The following is a 26,451-nucleotide window of genomic DNA, read 5'->3' on the forward strand; positions in this document are numbered from 1 at the left end:
TCATTACAGAGTCGGACTCTGAGGACGTAGTCATCTGACCATGCGGTTGTGACGTTCTCCCATGAGATACCTTCGAGGAGTTCTGAAATCCGTAGCTTGCAATGTTGTACAACCATTTCAGCCGGTTGCAGTTTGTACCGCCCTCATTCTGCGTCAGCGCCTGAACACGTGTGCGCTCATTTGAAACAGTCCGGTCTCGTTTGTAAATAGAGCTGGAATTGAAGAAAATTGGCAAGACTGTCACCAGTACTCGTAATACCTGACTCTCCGATTCAACCACGATGATTCGAAAATGTGGTGCACGAAGAAGACATTTTGACTAAGAATATTGCAATGACGTCGTACGTCGCTTGATGATCTTTAGGTTTATTACCTATTGAGCTACCGTAGCAAATTTCGCGCCGCGGGGAACGATTTTCAACCGGCAACCAGCCACTAACAAGCCATCCTATCCACTAACCGACAGTATGGCACTCTTTGCATCCACATGTTGAAAGCACTTCGTGCGCTTGCACTGATGCATACAACTCAGCCGTAATTTTCTGCCTTTGTTCTCTGCCCAAAGTTGTAGCGCCATAGCAACCGTTCCTGCACTAGCGCCTTGTCGCAATCCTTTCTCAGGCGGTGATGCTGTAGAGAACTAATTGCCAAGATGTAGACCAATTATAGCAGTGATAAGTGACATGGAGTCATATTTTCTAGCTGGAAAGAATCGTGCCTTGGTGGAAGGGACGGCTCCAAGCGCCACGGCGCTAGAGGTGCTTTCCGATTCCTATTCTGCGAACTTCAACCGAGCAAAGATATCATTTTGATCTGTAACTCTGCAAATGTAGAAATGGAAATGAAAATGGAGTGGGACATTTGAGAACGTCAGGAGACCTTCAACCAGGGTCAATTTGCGTCTCGTACCTTATCTCTCCAGACAAGCCTTAAATTTCGACCAAGGCGCCTATTTTTCACGTTTTCGCCTGTCAAATCGTCACAGACGCGCTCAAAAAGCTCATTGCGGACCTCCAGGCTTATATATCCAACGTAGGTTTCGCACCCTTCTCGTTCTATAACATCCTCATAGATGAAGCTGTCATTCCAATTAATGCCCATTCCTTACACCGGAAAATACGTTCTAGGCATCCTTATATGGCCCGTCTCCCTAGTGATCGTGCAACGACTGTAATATACCCTGCGGCGCGGCGCATCAACAAATATCCGCTTCGTAGCCCTATCCAATATAGATACATCCACACGCTCTTTCCCTTCGGTGAGCCAGAGTACTCATGAAACGATGGCGAGATTGACTTCAGTGCTGACTATCGCTGCCGGCAGTTTCCAACAGCCAGCCCGAGACTCGCCGGTTCTGGTTGACGGCCCTTGACGGCAAGCCTAGCGCGGCAAAAACAGGTCAGACGACTGATTCCATGCTCCAGTAGCTATGGATTTTTCGATATTTCTTCAAAGTTTGTCTCTACCAGTATCAAGTTAGCGGTGTCCACGAATAACGAATATATTCACCTTATCTACCACCAGGCTCGCATAATCAATTCAGCAACAAACGCTCTCTTGTATTAAGCGTTCGTTTACTATTGACTTCAACCTACAACAGAGATGCTGCTCTCGAATTTCGTTGGCTCGTATCCATAGCAATGCCGTTATCGTTTGTAACCAGGAATGTAATGAGCGCTAACGACGTAAATGGCAGTTTCATTTTACTGTACATACTGTCAATTACAGAGTCCTCAACCGACACTACTCTCTGCAATGGTTTAGTCGTGTTGACTTACGCGGTCGAATCCTCCATCTTGCCTCGTCTCACCATTCCTTAACCTGCCACTGCTTAGCTGCTCGCATCTTCTCTCGTCGTCTCTCCAATGACTCCTTCCATAGTAATTTCCCTGTCTGCATCAGTTGCTTCTGCAATTGCGTCGTCCGCGCTGGTTACTTCTGCATCGGTATGATCAATAGCTGTCATTGTAATTTTGTTGCCTTTTATAGCTTCTATTATGGACTGACTAGCTGGAATACGTTTAGATTTGTAGGCGTTCTCGAAGTTCGCCCATGACCAATCGCCTTCAAAGTTAATCTTAAAACCTCTACTAGCTAGTTCGCATTCGAGTGTCTTAAAGGAAGTGAACTTTAAGGGATTGGGGTGTTTTTCGTTAGTAGCTTGAGCTATATCACAGAAATGTTAGAACGAGAGATCTCATATGCCGTACAGACCATGACATTACCCACCGAGTACGTTATTGAAGGCTTCTCTCATTGCTTGGTCTTTTACAGTCGACAGTTTGGGCCGCTTAGGCTGCTGACCATTGGAGATTGTAGAAGGCGCCAACACGGAAACTATCAGCCTAATATTAGATTAGCGTAATACATCAATATGACTGCTACCGTAATTGTCATTGCACATACTGCTATCTTTGAGGACCAAATACGACTGCAGCTGCATAAAGATATTGTTCGAATGGCCCTTGACATATTCCTCATGCTGCAGGTCTAACAACCGTCTTGCCGCAGCCGTTCCATGGTAGCAGAGAGTATTTCCTCTCTTGAGAATGAACAGTCCCTCGATTGGTACTTCACTGTCGATCTCGTCGGCCATCGCCTACAGTACTGCGAATTAGCACGTGAAGATATTACAGCAACCAACGTGCAACAGAAATTTTCTCACTCACCATTTCCGCTGACATAGTTGCATATAAATGTGACATGGCGACTGCCGGATCAACTGCGCTCTTCTTGAGCCCATCCTTCTCCCCTTCGCTCAGGCTCCGTGCCACTTCCTTGATCCTATGAAAAGATGAAGCTTGCCTAGACTGTCTCGATCTATAAGATCCGAGTGACTACGCTTCAGAATATCAAATACCCCTAGCGAACGCCTCTTTCGGGGGGCGTGTAGTACTGACTTGCTTCCCCTAGCCGGAGAGAGCGAATTATGTGTCCTCGGCGTACTTGAACCTGTGGACGGTAGCAGAGAGTCATTTTCTAATAATTTAGAATAAGTTCCCGTGGCTGGACTTCCGGAAGTAGCGCCAGTCATAGTGATAGCTATCTATGAAGGCTAAGGAGAGACAAAGATTTGCAGAAAAGACGCGTAAAGGCGCGTCGCCATCATCACAGCGGGGCTTGTGCCACGGATGCTTATATAATTTGGTGTGTCGTCGTGGAAAAACGTTGGGACCTTACCTGCTATTCCTCTTTGGGACTATAATTTGCAAAATGACCACAATTAAGCATCAGATTAAAAGCAAGCGGTTGCTACACCGCGTACAAACGTCTTCTACTTTTGGATCTTTGAGGATATAAAAACGATCACTGTCCCAATGTTTCTCCTTATTCTAGGTGATACAGAACAAAATATTGTCAATTAATCAATACATATTACAGTCTTCAATATTAACCAAGAATTAATGCAGTCTAAATACAAGAACCTCTTTTACCTTCTCTGCCGTGTTCAACTTCTTCCCTTCGTCTTTCTGCTCTAGTGTCGCCGGCACATTATACGACTGCTCGTTCTTCAGCATTTCGCGATCACGCAAACATAAGCCAAAAAAAAGCAGTGGCACGCAGAGCACGAGGCCGACGATGCAGAGAATTTTCTGGATACGTTGGTAGGATTGCACGACTGCCGTGCGTTCAGGTGTATCCATCGCGAATGTCGTCGCGAAGGTGAATGGATCGCCGTAAGCTGCCGTTGCGAGCTCGGCGTCGCCGAGTCGCTTAAGGAGCTCGCCAGGAAGAAGCTGAGTCCATATCGCGCCCGAGACGGACGATCCGAGCGCGGCGCCGACATAGTATGAGGCAAGGTAAGTCGCGATCGCGGTGCCCATGTATATGTGGTTTGTGCAAGTCTGAATCGAAGCTTGCGTTGGGTATGTGAAGAATCCTGCGCCGACGCCCATGACGCACTGAGCACCGATGATGCCCGCGTGGGAGTAGTCCCCGCCTCTGTAGTGCACGAGCAAACCGAACGCGACGAACCACATTGAGATGCCGAATAAGATCAGACCCTTTAGTCGGCGGAGATACGCGACTAGGAAGCCCATGAACACGCCGGTGACGACTGAAACGAAAGAATAGAGCTGCGTGATGCGGGTGGCCGACTTGATTGACTCACCCACGCCGACGACGAGGACGGTGTAAAGATAGTCACCTTGGCTAATATTAGCTTATTCCTTGGACCCGAAGATAGTAGTCACCTTGCATGTACCACGACCAGTCAATCAAGATGCCAATGCCGATGGCTGACCACACGCCACGGTCCTTCAACATGTGTCCGGGAAAAAGCGGCATGATGTTTGACGACTTTCTCTGGGCGTAGACTTCCCAGACTGCGAAAGTAGGGAACAAAAAAAAACCGATGACAAGTGGCACGATGATATTGGCCTTCTTCCACTCGGACTGGACACCACCAGCAAGCGTGAATGGGATTAGGAACAGGGCAAGCGCAGCAGCGAACAGGATAACACCAATCAGATCCATCTCCCAGAAAATCTTGTAAATGTGTTCTTTGGCTGTCAATTTGCGCTCCTGAATAGCTTGGATGTCGCCGTTCTTGCGTGCCCGGTAGTACATGTGCAGATACGCGACAATAAGTGGGAGTGATAGCAGTGGGTAAATGAACGCCCACATACCGATACCCCATGACCATCGTGTGTCGAGAGCGCTGGTGATATCGCCGGAAACCCAGGTGTTAATGATGAATGGGAAGGCGGGCACAAATGAGGCCATCACACGCCAGTTGAGGAACGAGAAGTCGGCTGCCATGAGTTGGAGGACAACGATGGAGCCGGTGTAGCCGAATTGGTAGAATAGAGAGCCGGCGGCAAACCTTTGCACGTCGTAAGCCTGTGATTCGATGATTGTGCCGACCACGTAGAATAAAACGGCAACGATGAAGATCTCGATCCGTCCGAACACGTCCGCCAGACGGGCAATGAATGGAAGGGCTGCGGCACCGAAGATCGATCGCACTGTGTTAATGGTCGCCAACAGGGAGTGACTTGAGTACGAGGCTGTCGCATAGGCTTGGAACGTATAGCGGATGGTGCCATCGAGGCCGTAGCCGTAGGCAACGAGAAAGATGCTAACGAAGACCACTATCTTGCCAGTCATGTTTCGGTACTGCTTTGAGATGGCCTCGATATGGCGGACGCCGTATGGGACAGGCTCGACATCGTGCGGGTTGTGTGTGACGTTGTCTTGCGAACCTTTTTCGGAACGGCTGCTGTCTTGTTCGGTCATTTCGTTGCTAAGATCCACTGCGGGACTGATAGTAGAAAGACGACGGCGGATCCGTGGCAGGGCGGCGAAGTCAGCGTTGAAATACTCGGCCAGCCATTCACAACGACGGAGAATTTCGGCGAGCAAAATTAGTCGGAATCAGTGCTTAAGTAGAGAAGTTTAACAGGAGCCCATAAGCTCTGATCGGAGAGTCTGGAACAGAGTGAGTGGGGTCACGCCCAAAAAAAAACAGCTGTGTCGAGCGTCACGCACCGGAAGCCTAGACTCCCTGGCCAGAGTAGGTTCATAGAGGCTCTGGCGGCCGCATCTGACGTCATCCATTCAATGACTAGACTAGCACCAGGTCGACAGGATTCAGACCGTATTATTATTTACCGCACTATTGTCTTCCACTAAACATTACGATGGTGGAAAGCATTTTGTCGTAGTGAAGTGACTTTTGTGCCGTGAGCGTGCTGCAAAATCCCGTTACAATTCGATCAGATAAAATAAGCCATGTGACAATTATCAGATCATCTCGATCAGATTAGACCGAGCCGAGAGAATAGAGTTTGCACATTTGCGTAGTCATGCGTCAACCAGGGCAGGGGCGGAAATTGTCGGTGGGTCTTCCTTAGTGTAAATTCGGAAAAATAACGAGTTGTAAGCCGTCAACACACACGCTGACGTCACCAGGCTGCCGTTTTGGCAGCAATTTATTTGTGCGCAATTTGCGTTCCCGATGTCGTCTGTGTCGAGTGTCTCGATTGATCTGTGGACCCACTCAATTCGAACCTGACCGGGTTCTGGTCCCCCGCCCGGCTTTCTCAAGACGTAGTAAACCTTTAGAGTTCGATCCTTTCCGCGTCGGAATAGGCGGACTGTCGGTGTGACAGACGGTGCCGAGATATTCAAGACTGTTCAGTGCTAATTGCACGGAACTGAACTGTCGCCTAAATGCGATTCCTAACCCGTGTATGAACGACGATTAGGGTTTCGTCGAACTTTCGGTCACTTCATCAGCGCCGAGCTTTATGGATTGGACCATTTTGCAATGATTACTGCCTTGTCTATTGCATCCTGTAGGCTATCTGTCAATGGTTCACATTATTGCTATCTAAATGAAACGGACTTACAGCTGTTATTTCAACAGAAAGGAAGGTGGTCAGAGAACACATTGACGAAATTTTGGCCGCTCATCCAGCGGTCTTCTTCTTCACTATCAGCGCACCATGGTTCCTCGTGCCAAAGAATGATAGTCGTTAGGTCTCTGTAGATAGAGCGGCAGATATGGATGAGATCGATGAAACACTTAGATCAATTATTGCAAACATTATGACCGCGATTTGGCCCTGATATATACCGCTTCATAAGCATCGCATACAACTTTGTTACATCCTTAGGCTTCGGCATACTGCCACGTATCTACGACGATATTACATACTCCGCAAGCTACAATGCAGTAAAGACTTCGTTTTGTACGCATGTGGAAGTCATCTTTGACTGCTTGCTCGAAATCCTACAGTCCGAAAGACAATTTTATTTGAGGCTGTCTGACGACCTCGGATTTCTTAACCGCTCGTAGTTCTGTATATTTCACGACATTTATTCAGTGGCAACTCCCAGTAGAAGCTGGATACACCCGTGAATGCATGCCGAAGTCGTATAGCCACGGCCATACCAAAAGGAGACAGGAAATAAGGATTCGAAAAAGGTTGCGATGAGTAAATCCCCGGTAATACACGCTCCAGGCGAGAATGCAAAGCGTAGTCAACAATAAAACCGGGCGGGCGCGATGTAACGCTGCAGCCCCTGCCGATCCGACGGATAACCCATCGAGTAGGACCTTCAAAATTTCAGCGGATAGCACAAAAAAATCTAGATGTCCTATACCTACCGGAAGCCAACAGCAAGAATTGTGAAGCAGTGCAGTAATGAACGGCGAGACTATTGACAATCTGCTTAACGCCCCTCGTGACGTGGGCTTGGAAGGACATGATTCCTTCTCATTTCCAGCGGAAGATGACCGAGGAGAATGACAACACGAAGTCATCATGACAATATATTGCTATAAACCAACGATAGAAAGATGTTCTGGCGGAAGTATATAATGACACCGATGATGCGACAGAAAAATGCTTGGGCCGTTGTAGCAATATTTGGGGATCGCCCTTGGTTAGCGTGCGCAGAAATGGAGAACGTCGCCCAGAGCTTAGAACACGTCTGGACAGCTCTTCATATATGTGCCTGAGAGATACGCAATTAGCCGTGAATTCGTCATTGTACTGGCTCGCTCGCAAGTTTCGTTTGGCTATCTTGTGGCGGGATTTTTGCTACCGATTATACTAGTTTGGGAAGAACGCCAAGCGTTACAAGACGTGCTCAAACTTCCACAGGGTTAGGGTCTTTCTCAGCGATGGAAATTCAGCCTGTATCGGGCACACCTATGCCATTCACTCAGCTCTACTTTCAGGCTGAATCTTTTAAGCAAGGGTCTATGATATAAATTGACTTTAACATACAAGCTCGCTTATAGTTCCTTTCAATGGGCACTTAGAAGATGAAAAAAATAACTGCAAGAGCAATAGCAATTGCATAGGCCCCATATTTGGGAAATTTCCACGTCAGAGACTCGCTGGTTGATGTGCTGCTAATGACAACTGCCGTACTGCTCGCGGGAGTTGACGCGCTAGTTATAGGTGATGATGACCCTGTGGCATTCATTGGGGTGCCGACTAAACTGGGAAGCTGATCATCCCCTTCTACAAGAACCAGTGCCATCCCGCTCTGTTATATTCTGTGATTAGTACCTTGACCGACAACCTGGCTCTGAAATCACTTACCATGAGGTGCCATTGCATATGACAGTGAAATAGCCATGCTCCGGGATTGTCGGTCACATAACTAACTCTGACGTCAGCTTCTGCAAAGTGCTGTGCTATTTGCGGCTGCCGGACAGCTTACCGAATAGCAGCCCACCCGGAGGGTGGCAAATCGACAGTATCCCGATATGGAGGATTTTTCAGATTGATCATAGACTGGGGTGCGTCTGCCACTCTTTCATATGGGAATGTACCACTACCGGACCCAAGAACCCAGAACTTGTGCCCATGAAGATGCATAGGGTGGCCCATCTGGGAGGGCAAATGTCAGTTTTCTCAATTCTGTAACTCTAGGGGCAAAACTCTAACATAGAGTGTGCCAATGACATGCAGCTTACCGTATCCATTGAATCACTTGCAATATTCATGATAAGGTCAATAGTCGAATTAAAGGGCATATGGAGCGTTGTGTTTGCATTCCAGCCATCGGATGCATTTCCATAGATAATAGGTACATATGCCTCTGAGTAGGGATAGCCATCCACCACCCAACTCACAATATCTGTTTGATTTATGGTGAAGAATCGAGTCACATCCGCGGGTGTGCTAGGGGTAGGTGGCCTTCAAATGGAGCCAGACTCTGTTCATCAAGTTCATAGGAACCCAATATTTCCGATCCATTCACGAGCATCCAGACATTTGCTGGGTCATCGAAAACGCCGGCGGAACTAATGAAATCACTGGAAGTCATATTCACAGAAGTTACCTAAACTATTAGACATGTTCAACATATATAACGAACACCCTTACATTGTAAGACAAAATGGCCTGATCTTCAACAACTTGCTGCATGTCACCAGAAGGATAAGAAGCAAATCTGAACAAGTAATCCCGGGGTGTCTGATCGAGTTTAATCATCACTGAATACCGTTGTCCGAGTGATATATGGAGCACCTTTTACACATCAGTCATTTGTACAGCCAGGAGTCTCATCCATACGTACTTTGACCTCTTGTAGATCGACAAATAGTCCATCAGCAGCATACACAAACATAGAATGCGCATCTAATGACACGCTGAGTCTGCTGACTGAACCGGCATTAACGAGATTCAGGGCTAGCCAGCCTCGCGAAGGATCTGCAGGAATTGTGAGCAGAGACGAGCTTGTGTTGGTGCAAGTTTCCGTGGGGAGAGAGCTGATGTTGAAGCCTGATCTGTACATCATTGGTGGAGTGCATCCTCGAGCATTCAATGTCATGTCGGACATAGTGGACATACTGGACATACTAGACATACTAGACACAGACATGGCCATCTCAGAAACCGTCGTGGCAATTGATTCGACCGAAGCTGTGACAGTAGACGGGGATGGCATCATGTGGTTTGATGACATTGTGGCCATTGTCATGCCTTCTGTGTTCATTCTCTTGAACATACCGGGCATGTCCATCGACATAGAATATGTGGACATATCCATCGTCGACATAGGACCTGGGGACATATCCATCGATATAGAACTTGTGGACATATCCATCGGCATAGACTCTGAGGACATATCCATCGGCATCGAGTCTGTGGACATATCCATCGGCATAGAATCAGCAGACACAGACAATATCGTAGAATCAGTAGACATGGATCCAGTAACCGTGGTCGTACTCTGGGAAGCTTCATTGTTAGCAGATGACGCCGCCACTATCCCTAGTCCAGTTCCCGCCTGCAAGATGTAGTCTGGTAGACATTGTACCCGGCCATAACCATTTGCCAAGAGGCTATTGACGCAGCTAGGGAAAATGCCGGACTTGAGATACTGGGAAAACACAGCGTCTGAGATCTGGTGATACCAGTCGGTCAGAAGAATAGGTGCCGCATTGCGTTCAGCCTGAAGAAGCTTGGCTAACTCTGTACTGCTGCCAGCAAGGCTATCGAAAGGGCGAAGTCGTGACGGAGACGGGTGCACCATAAGTGACCCGCGTACGGAGTCACTATAATAAGCTCGAACGTGGGAGTGATACCAATAAAAGCCATATTCATTTTTCAGGGAGAAACGGTATGTGAAGTTGTCTCCGGGTGGTATAGGAAACTGCATACAAGATTAGCACACGAACAGTCTCCTCGAGTAGTCTAAGGCAAATCCCTGACCTGTGTAACTCCTGGTACGCCATCCATATGGGGTGTTCCTTGTTGGAGAATGCCTGCCACTGTATCAGTTCTTGTCCAGGACCTCTTGAAACCGGTGCGCAACTTACCATGCCAGTGAATCGCAGTCTCAACCTCCAAGTCATTCTGTACGAACACCTCAAGATCGTCTCCTTCCTCAGCTTCGATCAGGGGCCCCGGCAGCTGATTGTTGATAAGATATACCTCCCGAGAGACTCCGTCTGCATGCCAGTCAACATTCCGATGCATAACATGCTGCTATCCGAACGACCTACCAGGAGCCCGATGCTCGCTGTGGATGGTTAAATTGTAAGAGCGCAAAGCTGCGTCTGAGTTTCTGATTGCAAAACACAGAATCAGGACCAACGACAGCGGATCAATGCAATTGAACATCTCGCCCTTGATGAGACCAGTGAATAGTCAAGAGCGTGTGCGGAGAGAGATGATACCGGCAAACAAAAAGTTATGTAGCGGCGGTTTAATAGAGGAGAGGCCCTAGTACTAGGGATGTTTTTATAAATTGCCATTCCACCTTCAGCTTTAGCGCTCTGTGATGATTTTCTGGATTTGGTAGCTGGATTGAGTCTTTTTTGCGAGTCTTGGCGGTTTAGTGATAACAATCGACGCCAAGGTACTGAAGGTCCGAGCTCGAAACCGGATGTCCATAAAGTCCCGTTATGGCTAGCGCTGTTGCCTAAGTGGAGAACAGAAAATTGTTTCCAGTCAGCGGAAGTTCGTACCATGAAGTTGCCCCATTCCTTCCTTCACCTCTTTGCTCGTTGGCCTCTTATATATTTATATAGAGGTCAAAACTTACTTCCGTTGTTTCTTATCTAATTGCAATTTGACGTGAGTGATAAGCTGCGCAACCTGCCGACAAGCCACAGAGGTCGAAGATGTACTTGCAGACTGGCAGCCACTGACCTGGGCTAAACAACGATCCTAGTTCATGTAAATATGGCTCAGGAGGCTACAGCGATCCTCGACGGTTTTCAGAAGTATGGCCACTCCAAAGTCAACCCGCACGACCCAAGGCTCGACGGTAGAGTACCTCGGTGAGGGAGTGAACTCGCGGGTTAGGGCTAATAGAATCGCCGGGAAGCGCTTTGGCGCACATGGCGAAGCCGCTAACAGTGCGGCTCATGTCATCAAAGTGAGGTGAGCTCTCTAACTCATCCTCACCGGTACGCCTGTTTTGGACACAGACACAGCGAAATTGAAGCCCTAAATTGTACATAATACAAACTAACTATCTTGCCGACAACATTAATGGCGGTACCTTGGGGTATGCCAGTGCGCTTTATTATATCGTACAAGACTTACATAGAGTCATGGACAAACATAGAGCGTTATACTGGATTGCAATAAGTTATAACACACAGCTATAGCTAGCGGGGCGATAAATACACGACCTCCACAATATGTGCATCCATCTTCATTTATAAATGCAGCATAAAAAATCTGATCATCGCCAAACTTCGTGCTTAGTTCTCAAAGTAAGGGCGAGTCATTGTCCCAACATATCGCCAGCGTGCGTTGGGTTGATGACATTCCGCCCGACGAACCCCCTTCTGCATTCAGAGGGAAAATTGCTAGTCTCGAGACATATCCACGCAGTCATCCTTCCACGTACACCAAGATCGACGGCACAACGGACGCTCACAAATTCGTCATAGAGAAAATTACGTTCACACTGAGCCCAAATGGCCCACCAGTAGCAAATGCAAGAGGCGTTGGGACTGTATCCGTGATTCCGTGTTAAGACTATCGAAACGGGCACCGATTCGGCGGGATCAGTTAGGCGGGACCGCTCGGGATCGGTGGGCTCGGCCGTTTTGGTATCCTCTTTGCATCGGCTCTCGGTGCAGATAAGGTGTAAGCGATTTCTCGCACCCGCAGTAAGGAATCTGATGCTCGGAAAATAGGTGCGACTGACTTCATTGCCACTTCCAGGCCTGAATGGCTGCAAAAGAACAGGCAAACCCTTGACCTAATTGTTTGTATTGCAAACGCCACTTCAATCCCAATGAGTCAATATCTCAATCTGCTGAAGGTTGGTGCAACACTCGTCCAAGCCGGTGCTCCGGAAGGCGGTCTTCAGAACTTTGACTTGTTTCCTCTTTTGTTCAACAATACAAGTCTGACTGGTTCTCTCTCGTTCCCCGTCCGAGTCCTCATTGATAATATTCTAAAATATATCGTTACAAGCCATCCAGCTCCACGTAACATATAGTGCAATTCCCGTCAACCCTTACACAAAGCTAGACGTGATATCGATTACTCGGGCTGGATTATGTATGAGGAAAGTGGCTATTTATATGGAGGAGTGTCGGTGTGAAACACAGAAATCATTAAATTTTCAACTCTATACAAGAACAACAATCAAACCCTCAGATGAATCGCTTCCTGAGCCTCCAACAGCTGCAGATACACCCCCGCCACATTCCACCGCATATCGATGGTACGAAACCCCTCGCGCAGACTCCGTTAACTAGTCTTAGAGTTTTGAAGGGAAGTAGAAGGATTAGTGAATGATTGTGGCGACGAGTTGTAGCAATTTTGATAACGCTCTGCAGTCAATATGCATAGTTTACGTCATTGAGAGTATTATGCCACCTATATTGGTACTCGTGCTATTGCTTCAACGGGATTCCGGGCACAAACGCGTGTTGTTATTGCCAGATTTTTTAGCTTGACATTCGAAAATATATGTCGACCATTATTGCGTTGTTGATGAGCGCGAGGATGGAAGATGGGATCGTAGAGGCAATATCTAATATTCCATGACCAAATTTTAGTTTGCTTGTATCTTGTTCGCAACTATGCCAATTAACCAGGTTTACTGGGCCAAGATGTTTGTCGCAATGATTGTCATTCCGTTTGGGATAATTCGTCTTATCACTCAGTTTGATAGTTTGAAAGTCTTACTGAAAGATAGCAGGATGGCGTTCCCTTGCTCAACGGTTATTCTTAGCAGCTCGATGAGGCGGTACAATCAAGACTTTCGCATTGATCCATTGTCATTGAATGATTAAACATATTCACAAATCAAGAAATCTGTCGTTATCATCAATCCGATCATCTACTTCGAACTGAATTTCCCCTACGTTGTATCGAGGTGGCATCAATCTGTGTGTATCGAGGTCAAAGTCGACGCCAGAAACAACGGCAATAGGGCAAACGCATTCTATACTCTTGCTACTACTACTGTTGAAACACAATTCGACGGTAACGACGAGTTGGTGGTGGTAATGCAAATTCAAAAGCTGAAAACCGGGGACTATTTTGGAGATGTCAAGGTCGCTGAAGACGTGATTGTCCAGTCGGAACTTTGGTGGACCAGAGTCAGACTCTGCTGTCAATGGAATGTTAAGCGAATTTTCCCGAAACAATGTCTTCTTGATTACTGACAACGGTCCTTCAAATTCTGTCGTCAGACCGGATGTGAGCGACCTTAATTCGATCCTCATCGACGAAAGCCTGACATTAAGAATCCCATCTATCCGGGATATGTCGTCCACCTGAATGTGAGCATATATCTCGACATTCAATGGCTCCATTATCGGCGCATTGCCGTCATTGAAAAGGATAACTTCTAATTGAGTAGGTACGCCGACGTAAGTGCCCTTTGATCCAAACGTGACCAAGCTCCGTGACGACCGTTTTGGCCGTTGAAGTGACCCGTCTTGAAAATAACTGTCTGGTAGCTTTTTGCATTTGACTGTAAATATCGCGTCCTTTACTTTCCTCACCAGACTGGTTTGATCATTCCGGAATGGGTCAAAAGCGTGGATGAACGTCACCGGGACGACTATTATATTTTTGACCTTTGACATATTAAGCGCCAATTTCCCAGGCCGCTCCAAAATGGCAATAATGCGGTAGCGCACATATCGGTCGTGATCCGCCTTCAACGATGGCGGTAATGGCGTGGTGCCGACTACCCTTGACGTAGCGGCCGTGCAGGTCCAATGCAGCGACTTGTTTCTATACTCCTCCAATCGAGTAATGCAGTCGCATCTCGAAAATACTGGAACGTTGATAATATAGGGGAAGCTATGCTTACCAGCTGGTAAGGCCGTGCCTCTCTGACCCACAAAGAGTAACGTGGTTATATCAACGTGGAGATGCCACTCTTTCACTTTGAATCTCGATTGCGAAATATCTCTGGCGTCAAGTTGTACGGCGTGTTTTATTGTGGTCGTCAGCGAGATCCCCCTAAAGCGCACTTTGATCCCGCCGATTGTTGTCTCTTTCTGTAGCTCCAGGTCAACTATGCCTGACAATGGACTGCCCGCGGAAGCGACAGGATTATCGACTGTACTCAATTAGTATAAAAATGGCGATTGTTGGGGCAACCTAACGCACCTGAAATTGATAACTGCATCTTATCGAGATCATTCTAGGATTTCGTTGCGGACTCCTGTGTTGCGCACAGAACTGCGGAGAATTATTGTAGATGATCAGTCAAGGGCACGCGGGAGCCAAGTCAGGCATGCAAATTCGCGATTCTGAGAGCAATGTGTGAAAGGGACCTTAATAATTGAAGTTTTGTAAATCAGTAGAAGGCGCCACTTTAAGCTCAGATAAGGATTTGATATGAAGTCCTGCGGCTCAGCCCCCCAGAAGGGAATAATACCTTAAAAGGGCCCCAAGTTTTTCGCGCTAAGAAATTTATTTGAGTAGAGCTAAACCTGATCTGGTTAGCCTCTTCGGGCTGCAGATCTGACGGTACCCACGGAGTGGTGCCATCGCAGAGTTACATTTATGGCGAATTAGATGAGTGCGTGCCATTTAGGAGATATTAGAGATTTAGAAGTTAGTGTACGAACTGGAGGAAAATCTCATTAGAACAACTCGCTCCAGAAGAGAGGACCAGAATAGTGGAAGCAAGGTTGGCATCCCTGAGGCCTGAGTAAGTCAAGTCGTCGGTACTTGACAGATGAAAATTTGGTTCGCTTTTCCTAGTATCTAAAGACTGGTTCTTTGAGCTGACCGCCGCGACGATCCAGTAGACCAGTACTTCTCAGAATGTCGTGCTAACCTAAAACGGCATAGCCTGATTTTAAAATTTCTTAGGGCGAGAAACTTGGGGCCCTTTTAAGGTATTCCCCCCAGAAATCGGGCGACCTTATAAGTCTCAAACGCTCTCTGATACAATTGTGTTGACCATGCATACGCTCTAGTCAGTCCAGATCACTGTACAACAATTATTCTGGTACTATTGGGTGTCAGAAGTTCAGAAATTCGGTGTTATTTGGGATCTTCCTAAGTTAATCAATCCGTTATGTCATCTATCCGATGAAATATTACAAACCTTGAGGGTCTACTATACCTACGTACGACCTAATCTATTAATAATAGTGACTATGAAGAGACATTGGGCATCTCGCTGGGGGTAGAAGCGGCCGGTATTGCTATTTGCTGGCAAACTTACCGCTCTCTAATTATGGCATCGGGGCAATCGGGGCACCTCCGAACTGAATTTTTCTACGACACGCCTTTTAAGCACTCCGCCACTTTTGGCCATCTTTGGGTCGCTCCTGTCGGGGACCCGCAGTTTTCGCGAGCGCGGAGTCTCCACAAGGGTTGTTAGTGCTGTTCCTACTGCTGCACACTCTCGAGGAAAAACATTCATACTCGTATCAGAATTCGCCGTATGTTCCATCTGTCCTTATCGGCACCCGTACTCCCAGACAGAAAAGAATGGTTCTCTTTGTCTCAGCAGTGATGATGGTAGTATACGCTAAGTTCGGAAGTCTACCATTCTTGGTCATGTCAACGGTGAAATCAGCTTCCTAATCACGTCTGTCTTGGTCGTCAGCGGGTCGTTTTTGGCAGTGCTGACTTTATTCGTCATCACTACCACTCTGAAGAGCTCATTCAAAGAGGACGATGCAGCTTGTGCCACTGTCTATTTCAACACTAAGGACGAGAACTGGGCATCGTCCGACTTGGCGTTATTCAACTCATCGGAAAGGATGGAGATTGCCATCAAATGGACTAAAGAAGTCTGGTTTCAGATTTTGCTCGCAGTATTAGTCTGGAGCTCCGCGCTGACAAATCTTGTCCCCTTTTCGTTGAATGAATTGCACGGCCACAGCAAGATATCTTGGCCGGTTATTATAATCATTGTATCGACTGCAATGTCCGTTTGTTCACAATTTTTCGGAGTCGCGATACTGGTTAAGGTGATAAGACGAAACCTGAGCCTGGAAGTGCAGTTTGCACATCCAGTCAACGAAAAGGATGCCGACAACAGTGCTGTGAAATTTGACGCCCGAAAAGTTGTCAGAAAGTTTGCGGACGACATAAAGCTGGCGTTCGCGAATAGCCGCAAAGAATTCCCGACTGATGCCGGTCTGTATTATGATTTTGCAATTGCAGGGAAGGACGGAGGTCTTGTTTATGGCCGGATAAGAGCCGGAGGAACTTCAGCAGATGTTTGAGCATATACTTGTCGAACATAGTTTGAACTATTGAGGTTAAGGTTATGTCAGTCACATGGATGTTTTACTTCATGAAAAATTGCACTTAAGCACATGGACGCTTAACACTCTGAATTTGACTTGGTGGCTCGACTAATTGCATGTTCAAACACTGCTAGCGTTCTATAAGCTTGCTTTATATAGCGGTACTCTGAGCAGCACAGAACTTTAGCGGATTGAAAATCAATCACGAGCCAATAATTTATAGGTTTGTAAATTGTACTCTACTTATGATCTTCCTCAGTCAGTAATGTAAATACGTATCCAACCGTTGTCGAAATAAAACGGCCAAAAATAAGGCACTAGAGTTACTGCTTCATCATAATATTTAGATTATCTTTTAAGTTAACCAATAGTTAATTAGTTTACATTAAATATATAAATGTTAGTTGGTTATAGACATTTGAAGATTAAGGTTAGCACATAAGTTACATCGAAAATTGGAAAAATTACTTTATTTAAGACTTTCCTATCCTATTTTTATTTTAAATTTAAATATAACACACTAAAGGTCAATGTGCAAAATTGTTCTATTTAATTTTTATTGGAGATTCATGGAGAGTAAACCCACTATTCCTCTTTGGAACTAGCGTAAGTAGACCTCAACCCGTCCGCCGCAAGTCAGTACCACCAGAGTTATCTAAACCCGGGTAAGTACGTAATTCGTACATATATGATTTGACCGGCTTCGACATTGGACATCTGAAGATCAATTAATGGCCGTTAACGCTCATTTGTGTTTGACTTTGTCTAATTTAACGACGTAAAATATATTACTCATTTTGGATCATGGCAACACAAGTATACGACTAATTTCATAGGAGGAAAAAGGATTGTAGTCTGCTTGATAACTTATACGTAGTGCCGCGTACCACCGAACTCGTCAACACATCAAAATAGTACTCAACCCCACCACGGCTCCTAGAAGTGGCAGCAGCCCTTTGATGCCATTCAACAATGCCCATCGATCCAGCAATGCCTCCAGGCCTTCGGCTTCTGAGCCTCCTCGAGTTTTCGACTCCACGACATCCGCTTTAGAAATTATAGCCTTAGTGGTCATTCCTTGCACTAGTAGTGTAAACGGCGCGGCCACAAACGTACTTGCCGCAGCAAAGCCATACGCCATTCTCCCAGCTGCTACCCTCCACGCAAGAAAGGCAAATGAAGCAGTCGGAAGAATCACTAGGAATGGGAAAATGGTGAGGCCGGCTGTATAGAACGTGCGGAATCGCATAGGGGTGTCCGGGACGGTGATCTTAGGTCCCTTGATAGCAGGAATGGCGACCAGCGACAACACTATTATCGCGCCTGCAGAGTGGCGTGGTTAGCTTACTACCTATGTAATGGTAATAGTGACTATACCAGATAGGAACGCTGCGCCCGTAATACCAATGACTTGGGCAATGTGTATAAAGGTCGTGTGTAGACAGAAGGTCATTTTGCAGGTATAATCTTGATAACGCACGGTTATGGTTCCAAAGTTAGACTAGTAGGATTAGAGATTCATCCCGCCGCGGAGCGCGACCATATATAAAACATCTTTGCATACAACGGCGAAGGAGTGGCCATCTCCGCGCACGCGTTGCGTCAAAACGGCCTCAGAAGATTGAAAAGGGAAACTATGCGTCAACGCGACAGGTGACGTCAATTTCTGGGTCACGAGCCTCACCTTAATACACCTGGCCACCACCATGAATTAAAACCGAACTTATTGCAAACGGCGTCGCATGAAGGGGTTGCGCGAGTCACGAGATTTCGAATCGTGGGCGTCGACGATTCGCCGGCGGCATGAGAGGTTTTGCATGAGTGCACGTGACCAGACTCAAATAGAGAGACATGACGGCATAGCGCGACGGATCAGAAGCAACTCGACACTTGCTCTTCTCAATCTGTGTTCCTTCGCTCATCGTTGCGCGAAATGTTTGTCTTGTCTAAGTACTCGTTGCGCGGACGATCCTTCCCCACGTCCGCGATGCGATTCCGCGTTGTAATGCAACACTAATTTCCAATCTCAATCTTCCCGGTTCCTTTCCATCACTTCTCGTGCAGTAGATAACAATAGTCCGAGAACAGTATTTCACGAAATCACCACTCCACAGTACACCGTCAACATGGCAACAGCTCAAGCCGCCACCTATGTCGAAAGGGCCGCGGGCCACGAGGGGACAAGTACTCTACAGCAAGATATCAGTAATCCAGCTAAGGACGCGCAAAAGTATGCCGACCCTAGTGGAGCGAAAATGAAGGCCTTGGTGTGGATGGGAAAGAACAAAGTGGAAGTGGGTGAGTCTACCCTGTGCATTTCCAAGTCCCCCTCTTCAAACGATCTTGCATACAGCGGGAAAATGGCAAAGATAGGTTAGGATCTGATGTCACTATAGTTGAATGCCCGAAGCCGAGAATTGTCGAAGACAGGGATGTCATTGTCAAAGTTACCGGTACCACTGTCTGTGGCAGTGACCTTCATCTGTTGCACGGTAAGCAGATGTTGTAGCGGGTGAGTCGCATTCGCACCACCTGACAACCTTTCATGCAGGCGCCATCCAGCAGATGGAAAAGGGGGATATTCTTGGCCATGAATTCTGTGGTGTAGTTGAATCCATTGGACCGAAAGCTATGGGCAAAAGCTTCAAAGTTGGAGACAGAGTCGTAGCATCCTTCCAGATTGCGTGCGGAGAGGTACCTATCCGAAGATGCAATTAAACGTTTCGATGCTAACTTCCCCCCAGTGTGTATACTGCAAGGATAAACTCTCGTCACAATGCGAGAGGACTAGCGATAATACAATCCAAACTACCATGTATGGTGGGCGGGTGGCAGGCATATTCGGCTATTCCCACTTCACTGGTGGCTTTGCCGGTGGACAGGCAGAATACGTTCGTGTGCCTTACGGGGACGTCAACTTGTTGAAACTTCCTGATAATGTCCCTGACGAGAAAGGTATTTATTCCAATGCTAGACGTCATTTTGTGGTTGCTGATATGAATCGCCAGGTCTCTATCTGTCAGATGTCTTGTGCACGGCCTGGCATGCCGTTCTCGACACTGGCGTCCATAAGGGTCATGTTGTAGCCATTTGGGGCGCAGGTACGACCGAGCGTTCTATGCTGATGCGATTTCATGATATTAACCGAATATCCAGGTCCTGTTGGGCAAATGACAGCAGACTTCGCTTTTCATTGCGGCGCCTCTCGCGTGATCGTCATCGATAAGAACTGGCGGCTAGACTTTCTCAAGTCTAAGTATCCAAATATCGAGACCATCGACTACACCAAGCTTGGCAAAGGGGAGTCTGTCACTACAAGGCTCCACACTATGGTCCACAAGGGTCCAGATGTTTGCATCGAGTGTGCTGCAGGAGAGTACGCTAAAGGCTGGGCACATTATTTCGAGATGCTCCTAGGCATGGAGACAGACACCAGTGAGATTATCAACGAGATGATCACGTCGTGCAAGGGTTTTGGTTCCTGCGGCGTTACTGGTGTATATGTAGGCTATGTACGTCTTATATTTCACATCGTTCGCTGTATGCGAGTCAGCTAACACAGTTTCAAGACAAACCACTTCAACATCGGCGCACTGATGGAGCGCGGTATCCGCCTGATTGGCAATGGCCAAGCACCTGTGCACAAGTACTGGCACAAGTTGCTGAAAAAGGTTGAAGACGGCGAGATTGACCCGCTCAAGATGGTAACTCATCGCGTCCTGCTTGAGGAGCTCGATGAGGTGTATCACAAGTTTGACAAGAGGGAGGATGGAATGCAGAAAGTGTTCGTGCAGACACAGTACTCATTCGCACCTGCTCCAGGAACGCCGGCAGTGACGCAGTTTAAGCTGTAGATGGTGCGAAGAGCCGTAATGTATCGGTTGTCGTGAAGTTGTGCCGTCCACGCTAGCTGCAATTGTACAAAACGAACAAAATGAAGGGTAATTTGGGGAATTTTCTCTCAGCGCAAAAGCGCAATCTATTTCAATCAATCCTTGAATTGCGTGTGGGATAACATAACATGTCATTCCTTATGATCGGAGTTATTGTTATGTAAAGTACAAGACATAATTGAGTTTGTCGATCAAAGGTGGTCTATTGCCCACTCAATCTCGCTGTTTTCGCCGACGCTTTAACATATATGCTGCTATAACATGTATTTCACTCTGGTTAGTTGAGGTGCTAGCCACAGTCGAATTAGACTAACGTGATCGGGAAGCGAGTGGATCGTCCCAGCGAGCGGATCGGTCGAAATTCCATACAAAGTAGCGATTTTTAAACATCTATATCTTAGCGACGCTAGCAGTTCTTACCTAAAATTTTAAATTTTATAAATAATGGACTATAAATCATTATCAAGCCTCTTTTTTAGAGATAATCTTATTAATTACCCAGGTATCTTAAATTACGGCTAAAGGGTTTCAGGGGTTTACAGGATTTCAGTAAATATAATCATCAATATAAACATCAATCGTTTTTAAAGCGATGATGTAAGTCGTCGATATCTAGCTACTCGAGCGTAATTAAGAAAGATTTCGTCGAGTTTTAGAGGTTTAAAAATCGCTACTTTGTATGGAATTTCGACCGATCCTCTCGCTGGGACAATCCATTCGCTTGCCGATCACGTTAGTCGCATTGAAAGAACACATGTGAACGGGTTGGGGTTTGTACTAGCGTCGGGCAAGCGTCAAGGAAAATGAAACTCTAATGAGCATATGACGCGTAGACTACTGCACGATGGGAAATTAAGGCTTGCAAGCTGCAGCTCAGCTTTAAACTCAAAGTTGTAGATCATCGTCTCGTCAGTCTCAGTATTACAACCGCAAATGCTTATGTGACGTGTAATTCTACTGAATTTACCCAAGTCTGACGTTGCCGATCAGCCCTAAAAACGGTCTACAAGTGTCCCATCTTGCATTTGCGCCTTCGTCATTATTGTGTACGGTATAGCTGATTGCTTTCGCTAACAAGCATTACAGTCCGGGCCGGCCAACGTGTCTTATACAAAACATCGTCAATGAATGGTCTTCCAACTCTTCTAACAAGTGGATCACTATTCACACGAGCAGCAGCGAAGCAGGCTTTAACGGTATCGGCAGCTCTAACGCGCAATCGAAATTATAGCGAAATGAGTGCGACTAAACAATCGCATATTATCGACGCGGTCAAGCAAGATCATCGTGACATCGAGAATTGTTACGAGTCTATTATTAATTCCGATGACCTTGACACGCGGACAAGATGGGCCAATCAGTTCGTGTGGGAGGTAGCAACACATTCCATCGGCGAAGAGATTGTTCTCTACCCGGCATTCGAAAAGTACCTCCAGGACGGACAGACAGTAGCAGATAAGGACCGTGCCGAGCACCAGACCGTATGTTGGAGACCGAATTTCGTTTGCTACTGTAAGTTTACTAACTTCGACTACTACAGGCGAAAGATGATTTGTATACTTTCCAGTCTATGAAAGCTACTGACAGGAATTTTATTCCCGTGCTCAATAAAGTCATGGATGAACTTAAAGGCCATATAAAGACTGAGGAAGAAGTCCAGTTACCACAAATTGAAAGAGCTCTGAGCGCCGAGGAGAGCATGAAACTTGCAAAGACCTTCTCTCGAACTAAGCTCTTTGTACCTACGCGCAGTCATCCGTCAGCGCCGAGTAAGCCACCATTCGAGACTGCGGTTGCTTTGCTTACTGCTCCAATTGATAAGGTCAGGGACATTTTCAAGAAATTCCCGGAGGAGCCGAAGACTGCGTGACACTCTACTGAATATGGATGTTTGGAATTGGTTACAAATCTCTCATTTACTTGGTGGGCTGAAGTTATTGAAGATTAGTTGCCACAATCGTTTGGTAATTGAATCTGCTTTTGCGCAGTCATTCGTATCTTAGCCTAAGCGACCCACTTAAGGAGCGCCATGCGATCCCGATCTTTTAAGCAGACTGGAGTAGTCTTTGTGGGGCGGCTACTGGATAAAGTATGTAAAGAGTAGGATTTTCAATACCATGCACGAGCTTCTGCCTGCTCTAGGAAGCTGATAGGAAACCGTATCATGTTTGTAAGATTCATTCGAAATGGGATTCTTATATTTTCAGACGATGCAAGTCATCTGGCAATTTGTAGGGCACGTCATGGCACCAACAAAATCCTGCCTCCCAGCAAGCAACGTTTTCAACTTCAAACTCCTCCTCTTTCTCCACAATATTGACCCATCTACACTGCAGGGAGTCCCAGACTCCAGTTGCCCTGCAAGTTTCTCGTGGAATCCATCGATCTGGTCTGCTTTGGACTTCCTCTTCTAGCCTTTGGTGAAGATAGAGTACGGGACCGAGGATGTGCCACCGACCGATGCAATAGATGGTATACAAAGTAACGCCGGATAACTCTCCGTGCATGACAATTTCGTGAATTTATCGACGAAATTTCGAAACCAAGGACGGATCAACCAGGGATATCATTTCGAAGCGAGTACGCGAGGTCACTTGGCTGCACATTGAATAGCACGTGACTGACCTTATTACGACACACAAAATTAATGCAATCTCAACGTGCCGAACAGCATGGATACAGACCACATTAGCGAGAGGACATGAATATTCTGACTTTTATGTTACTGATTTTTCCGTGGCCGTTTGGGATCATACAATATTTCAATCTTCGGCAGCGTTGTCACTAGAAGGTCCCGTATAGAGTTCGAGCAATCAAGTGTGTATCATATGGTGCGGGACAGCAAGAACCGACCACTGCGCTGAAAGTGCCAAATTTTGACCAGCCCTAACTCGCGCGTAAATGCCAATGCATTAGCAAGCAAAGATGGCTCTAATACTTGCTATTGCATCCGAAATAGACTCTAGATAATGACAAACCTATTATAAAGCTGAAGCTAATGTACAAACTCACTCTAGTTCCAATGACTCCGGTAGTCTTCGATGTGACTTATATTTTTTTTACTACGAAAGCGGCAGAATGTAAACGAAAGCGGCAGAATGTAAATGGCGCTCTGGTGAATAACAATTTATTCATGATTGTTGCCTTCGACGCGTTGACGCGTCCTACACGCTTATAAGCTAACTAAACCTCGCGTGCACTATGGCATAAATGCATAACGTTTATCTTTGCGCATCACGTGAAATGTGCAGGAATGAGTTTGACGAGCAAATCACGTGCACTGAATTGTTTTTTACAACCACCCACAAAATCACGTGGTGACTTTGGGCCGCCCCTCGTGGTTCACGTCAATGTTGCTTGGGCGACTAATGCTGTCAAACATGAAGGTTTGGATTGGGGAAGAAATAACCCACTGTGGACATGGAATCAGCAGCCAGCAACTGCTCGTCCATACTCACGACCAGCTACAACTGCCGGCCCGCACTCCTCCATCCGGCGTATCCGTGGCGGGCCATCCACAATGCTACGCAATCTAAATGTCTACACGATATCAGCATTCGTGGCTCTTGGCGGCCTGCTATTCGGCTTCGACATCGCGTCCGTGTCCGGCGTAATCGGAACTGAACAGTACCAGAAATTCTACGGCAATCCCCTGGGGACGCGGCAGGGAGGCATCACGTCATACCAGCCATTATCCTGTTTCTCGGCCTGTTCTGGTTGCCTCGCTCTCCACGGTGGCTCGCGAGCAAGGACAAGTGAGACGAATCGCTGCAGGTGTTGGCGTTCTTGCGCTCGGCGCAAAATGATATCAACGACCCACTCGTGCTTGCAGAGTACAAGGAAATCGAAGACCAGGTGCGACTCGAGCGCGAGGAACAGTCCAACCCATTTCGTGAACTGTTCTCGAAAAAGATACGCAAACGGGTCTTCCTCTCGATGGCAATCCAGATATGGAGTCAGCTGAGTGGCATGAACGTGATGATGTACTATATCGTGTACATCCTCACGTCAGCGGGAATTCGCCACTTGAGGATCTCAGCGTCGCTCCAGTACGTTGTTAATATGGTCATGACGATCCCATCTATTGTGTGGACGGATCAGTGGGGTCGCCGACCCAGTGTTCTGGTCGGTGCGCTTGTTATGAGCTTTTGGCTCTTACTCATAGGGGGCCTGCTCATGCAGTACGGTGAACCCAACCCTGACCTGACTCAGCCATACACTTGGGTAATCATTGGTCATCTCGCCGTGAGTCGCACTATCTTAGCCTGCTCTTGTCTCGCCGTTGGCACGTTCGCCGTGGCCTGGGGACCCGTAAGCTGGATATACCCCCCGGAGGTCGTCCCACTCCGCGTGCGCGCGAAATCAGTCTCGATCGCGACGGCATCCAATTGGGCCACTAATTTCGCTCTCGGCTTCGCAGTCCCGTCATTGCTTCGCTCCATCAGATGGGGCATGTTCTTCCTCTTCGGGTTCTTCAATATCGCGGCATTCATTCATGTCTTATTTACCATGCCCGAGACGAAGCAACGCACTCTAGAGGAAATGGACGAGATATTCGAGCACGGTGAGCCGCTGTGGAAGTCGTTCACGGGCATGGGGGTCACGGATAAGCTTGACAAGTTAGCGATGGATATTGAGATGGGGATTTTGGTGGTTCATCGGTCGGGGAATGTTGAGTTGTATGATAACTATGCCATGAGTAATAGCACCCGACACCAAAGGTAACTTGTTCCACACACATTTGTTTACCAAAATTTCTATAAGTTGTAGAGTTATATTTGGGACTTATGTTTTAAATTTAGATGCCCTCCTATGGTTAGGGGTGGGCGCGAATAACATTTTTTTCTATTAGTATTCGTTATTCGTATTCGCAGAAATTGCTTTATTCGTAACGAATAAAATATGGAACGTCGAATACGAATAACGAATATTATTCGTAATTCTGCCAAGACGCTAGCGCAGTGGTCGAACTTTAATGCAGCCAATCATGACGCGTCAAGGAGTAACTGAACGACGCGTCAAGTGGTAACGCGTCAATGAATAACTGAACGACGAGTCTTATTCTACCAATTTTCAATCCCTTGGAGATCAATCCAATATCCTATCTCACAAGAAGATGTCTGACAGCGATTGTGAGATCTCAACTGTCAGCAGGGTGGACGAGCTATTTTTTGCCATATATGACCGTCTTCGGCACTCTAACAGAATCGACTATCACCTGCTTAATGATGACAGACCTTCTAGGTTTGCGGAGGCACTCATTGAATGGCGAGACGAGGAGACGAGAAAGTTGATGTTGTTGAGAGCAGTTTATAAGGGTTGGCAGGCCAGGGAGGCATGATTTCCTATTGCATTTGTTTCAAAAATTTACGAATATTACGAATAATTTACGAATAAAAGTTATTTTATTCGTATTCGCATTAGTAAGCAAGGAATCTTCATTTATTCGTATTCGAATTATGAATATTCGTACGAATACGAATATATTCGTTATTCGTGTCCACCCCTAATGGTAAACCCAATTTCTCTTAAAATCGTCATGCAGGGCACTGTTGAATACTCAGGCTTTAAACGCTATGCGATATGCGATAAAGCTGTTATCGCATATCGCAATCGTTTTTATCCATTATCGTGCGATATGGCAACGTATCGGGACAAAATGATAGGCATAATGAGACATCTATTTTTACAAACAAGTCTCCGTATCTATATCACTCGGACCATCTTCAATGGTTTCCTCATGAATAATTCCAAGTCCGGCAGTTATGTTACTTCGTAGCCAGCTATTTAAGCACTCACTGCGCGCAATATTTGCCGCACCAAGTCTCGCTCGATGCCAAAATATCGTTCGCCGAAGAAGACTCGCCCTGGTTCGGACGACATTGC

General features: G+C 46.7%; 10 protein-coding genes across 10 annotated transcripts; 4 read left to right on the forward strand and 6 right to left on the reverse strand.

Moving 5' to 3' along the window:
• Nucleotides 1-1,831: 1,831 nt before the first annotated feature.
• On the reverse strand, nt 1,832-3,034 carry POJ06DRAFT_271526 (uncharacterized protein; the record flags this gene model as incomplete). The annotated part of the gene is made up of 5 exons (XM_056189509.1): nt 1,832-2,166; nt 2,230-2,337; nt 2,407-2,599; nt 2,670-2,784; nt 2,901-3,034. 5 exons carry the CDS (start codon nt 3,032-3,034, stop codon nt 1,832-1,834), a joined length of 885 nt encoding a protein of 294 aa, XP_056040607.1.
• A 171-nt stretch (nt 3,035-3,205) lies between these two features.
• On the reverse strand, nt 3,206-5,471 carry POJ06DRAFT_262670 (Sit1p). The gene is made up of 2 exons (XM_056188784.1): nt 4,194-5,471; nt 3,206-4,147 (listed from the first exon to the last, which is right to left on the reverse strand). The coding sequence occupies exons 1-2, from the start codon at nt 5,236-5,238 to the stop codon at nt 3,402-3,404; spliced, it is 1,791 nt and encodes a 596-aa protein (XP_056040608.1). The 5' UTR covers nt 5,239-5,471; the 3' UTR covers nt 3,206-3,401.
• A 1,056-nt stretch (nt 5,472-6,527) lies between these two features.
• On the reverse strand, nt 6,528-7,556 carry POJ06DRAFT_262674 (uncharacterized protein). The gene is made up of 2 exons (XM_056188785.1): nt 7,115-7,556; nt 6,528-7,063 (listed from the first exon to the last, which is right to left on the reverse strand). Exons 1-2 carry the CDS (start codon nt 7,271-7,273, stop codon nt 6,827-6,829), a joined length of 396 nt encoding a protein of 131 aa, XP_056040609.1. The 5' UTR covers nt 7,274-7,556; the 3' UTR covers nt 6,528-6,826.
• A 174-nt stretch (nt 7,557-7,730) lies between these two features.
• POJ06DRAFT_297557 (multicopper oxidase-domain-containing protein) lies at nt 7,731-10,592 on the reverse strand (the record flags this gene model as incomplete). The annotated part of the gene is made up of 11 exons (XM_056190607.1): nt 7,731-7,790; nt 7,876-8,004; nt 8,061-8,121; nt 8,182-8,351; nt 8,438-8,591; nt 8,633-8,805; nt 8,850-8,993; nt 9,043-10,122; nt 10,182-10,234; nt 10,289-10,420; nt 10,475-10,592. 11 exons carry the CDS (start codon nt 10,590-10,592, stop codon nt 7,731-7,733), a joined length of 2,274 nt encoding a protein of 757 aa, XP_056040610.1.
• A 2,475-nt stretch (nt 10,593-13,067) lies between these two features.
• Nucleotides 13,068-14,743, reverse strand: POJ06DRAFT_40564 (uncharacterized protein). The gene is made up of 2 exons (XM_056190986.1): nt 14,568-14,743; nt 13,068-14,517 (listed from the first exon to the last, which is right to left on the reverse strand). Exons 1-2 carry the CDS (start codon nt 14,584-14,586, stop codon nt 13,241-13,243), a joined length of 1,296 nt encoding a protein of 431 aa, XP_056040611.1. The 5' UTR covers nt 14,587-14,743; the 3' UTR covers nt 13,068-13,240.
• A 1,162-nt stretch (nt 14,744-15,905) lies between these two features.
• Nucleotides 15,906-16,986, forward strand: POJ06DRAFT_286573 (uncharacterized protein; the record flags this gene model as incomplete). Its single annotated transcript, XM_056190225.1, has 2 exons — nt 15,906-15,935; nt 15,959-16,986. The coding sequence occupies 2 exons, from the start codon at nt 15,906-15,908 to the stop codon at nt 16,646-16,648; spliced, it is 720 nt and encodes a 239-aa protein (XP_056040612.1). The 3' UTR covers nt 16,649-16,986.
• Nucleotides 16,987-17,436: 450 nt separating this feature from the next.
• POJ06DRAFT_262681 (uncharacterized protein) lies at nt 17,437-18,173 on the reverse strand. Its single transcript, XM_056188786.1, has one exon. The coding sequence runs from the start codon at nt 17,919-17,921 to the stop codon at nt 17,571-17,573; it is 351 nt and encodes a 116-aa protein (XP_056040613.1). The 5' UTR covers nt 17,922-18,173; the 3' UTR covers nt 17,437-17,570.
• Nucleotides 18,174-18,798: 625 nt separating this feature from the next.
• On the forward strand, nt 18,799-20,526 carry POJ06DRAFT_241168 (GroES-like protein; the record flags this gene model as incomplete). The annotated part of the gene is made up of 7 exons (XM_056186120.1): nt 18,799-18,970; nt 18,997-19,164; nt 19,224-19,366; nt 19,417-19,627; nt 19,681-19,773; nt 19,829-20,184; nt 20,242-20,526. The coding sequence occupies 7 exons, from the start codon at nt 18,799-18,801 to the stop codon at nt 20,524-20,526; spliced, it is 1,428 nt and encodes a 475-aa protein (XP_056040614.1).
• A 1,262-nt stretch (nt 20,527-21,788) lies between these two features.
• POJ06DRAFT_286577 (uncharacterized protein) lies at nt 21,789-22,679 on the forward strand. The gene is made up of 2 exons (XM_056190226.1): nt 21,789-22,046; nt 22,106-22,679. Exons 1-2 carry the CDS (start codon nt 21,801-21,803, stop codon nt 22,433-22,435), a joined length of 576 nt encoding a protein of 191 aa, XP_056040615.1. The 5' UTR covers nt 21,789-21,800; the 3' UTR covers nt 22,436-22,679.
• Nucleotides 22,680-23,899: 1,220 nt separating this feature from the next.
• POJ06DRAFT_278670 (uncharacterized protein) lies at nt 23,900-25,290 on the forward strand (the record flags this gene model as incomplete). The annotated part of the gene is made up of 2 exons (XM_056189751.1): nt 23,900-24,275; nt 24,326-25,290. The coding sequence occupies exons 1-2, from the start codon at nt 24,086-24,088 to the stop codon at nt 25,288-25,290; spliced, it is 1,155 nt and encodes a 384-aa protein (XP_056040616.1). The 5' UTR covers nt 23,900-24,085.
• Nucleotides 25,291-26,451: the final 1,161 nt, after the last annotated feature.

The sequence above is a fragment of the Lipomyces tetrasporus genome, assembly GCF_029532465.1.
Source record: "Lipomyces tetrasporus strain NRRL Y-64009 chromosome Unknown POJ06scaffold_12, whole genome shotgun sequence".
In the NCBI taxonomy this organism is placed as follows: Eukaryota; Fungi; Ascomycota; class Lipomycetes; order Lipomycetales; family Lipomycetaceae; genus Lipomyces; species Lipomyces tetrasporus.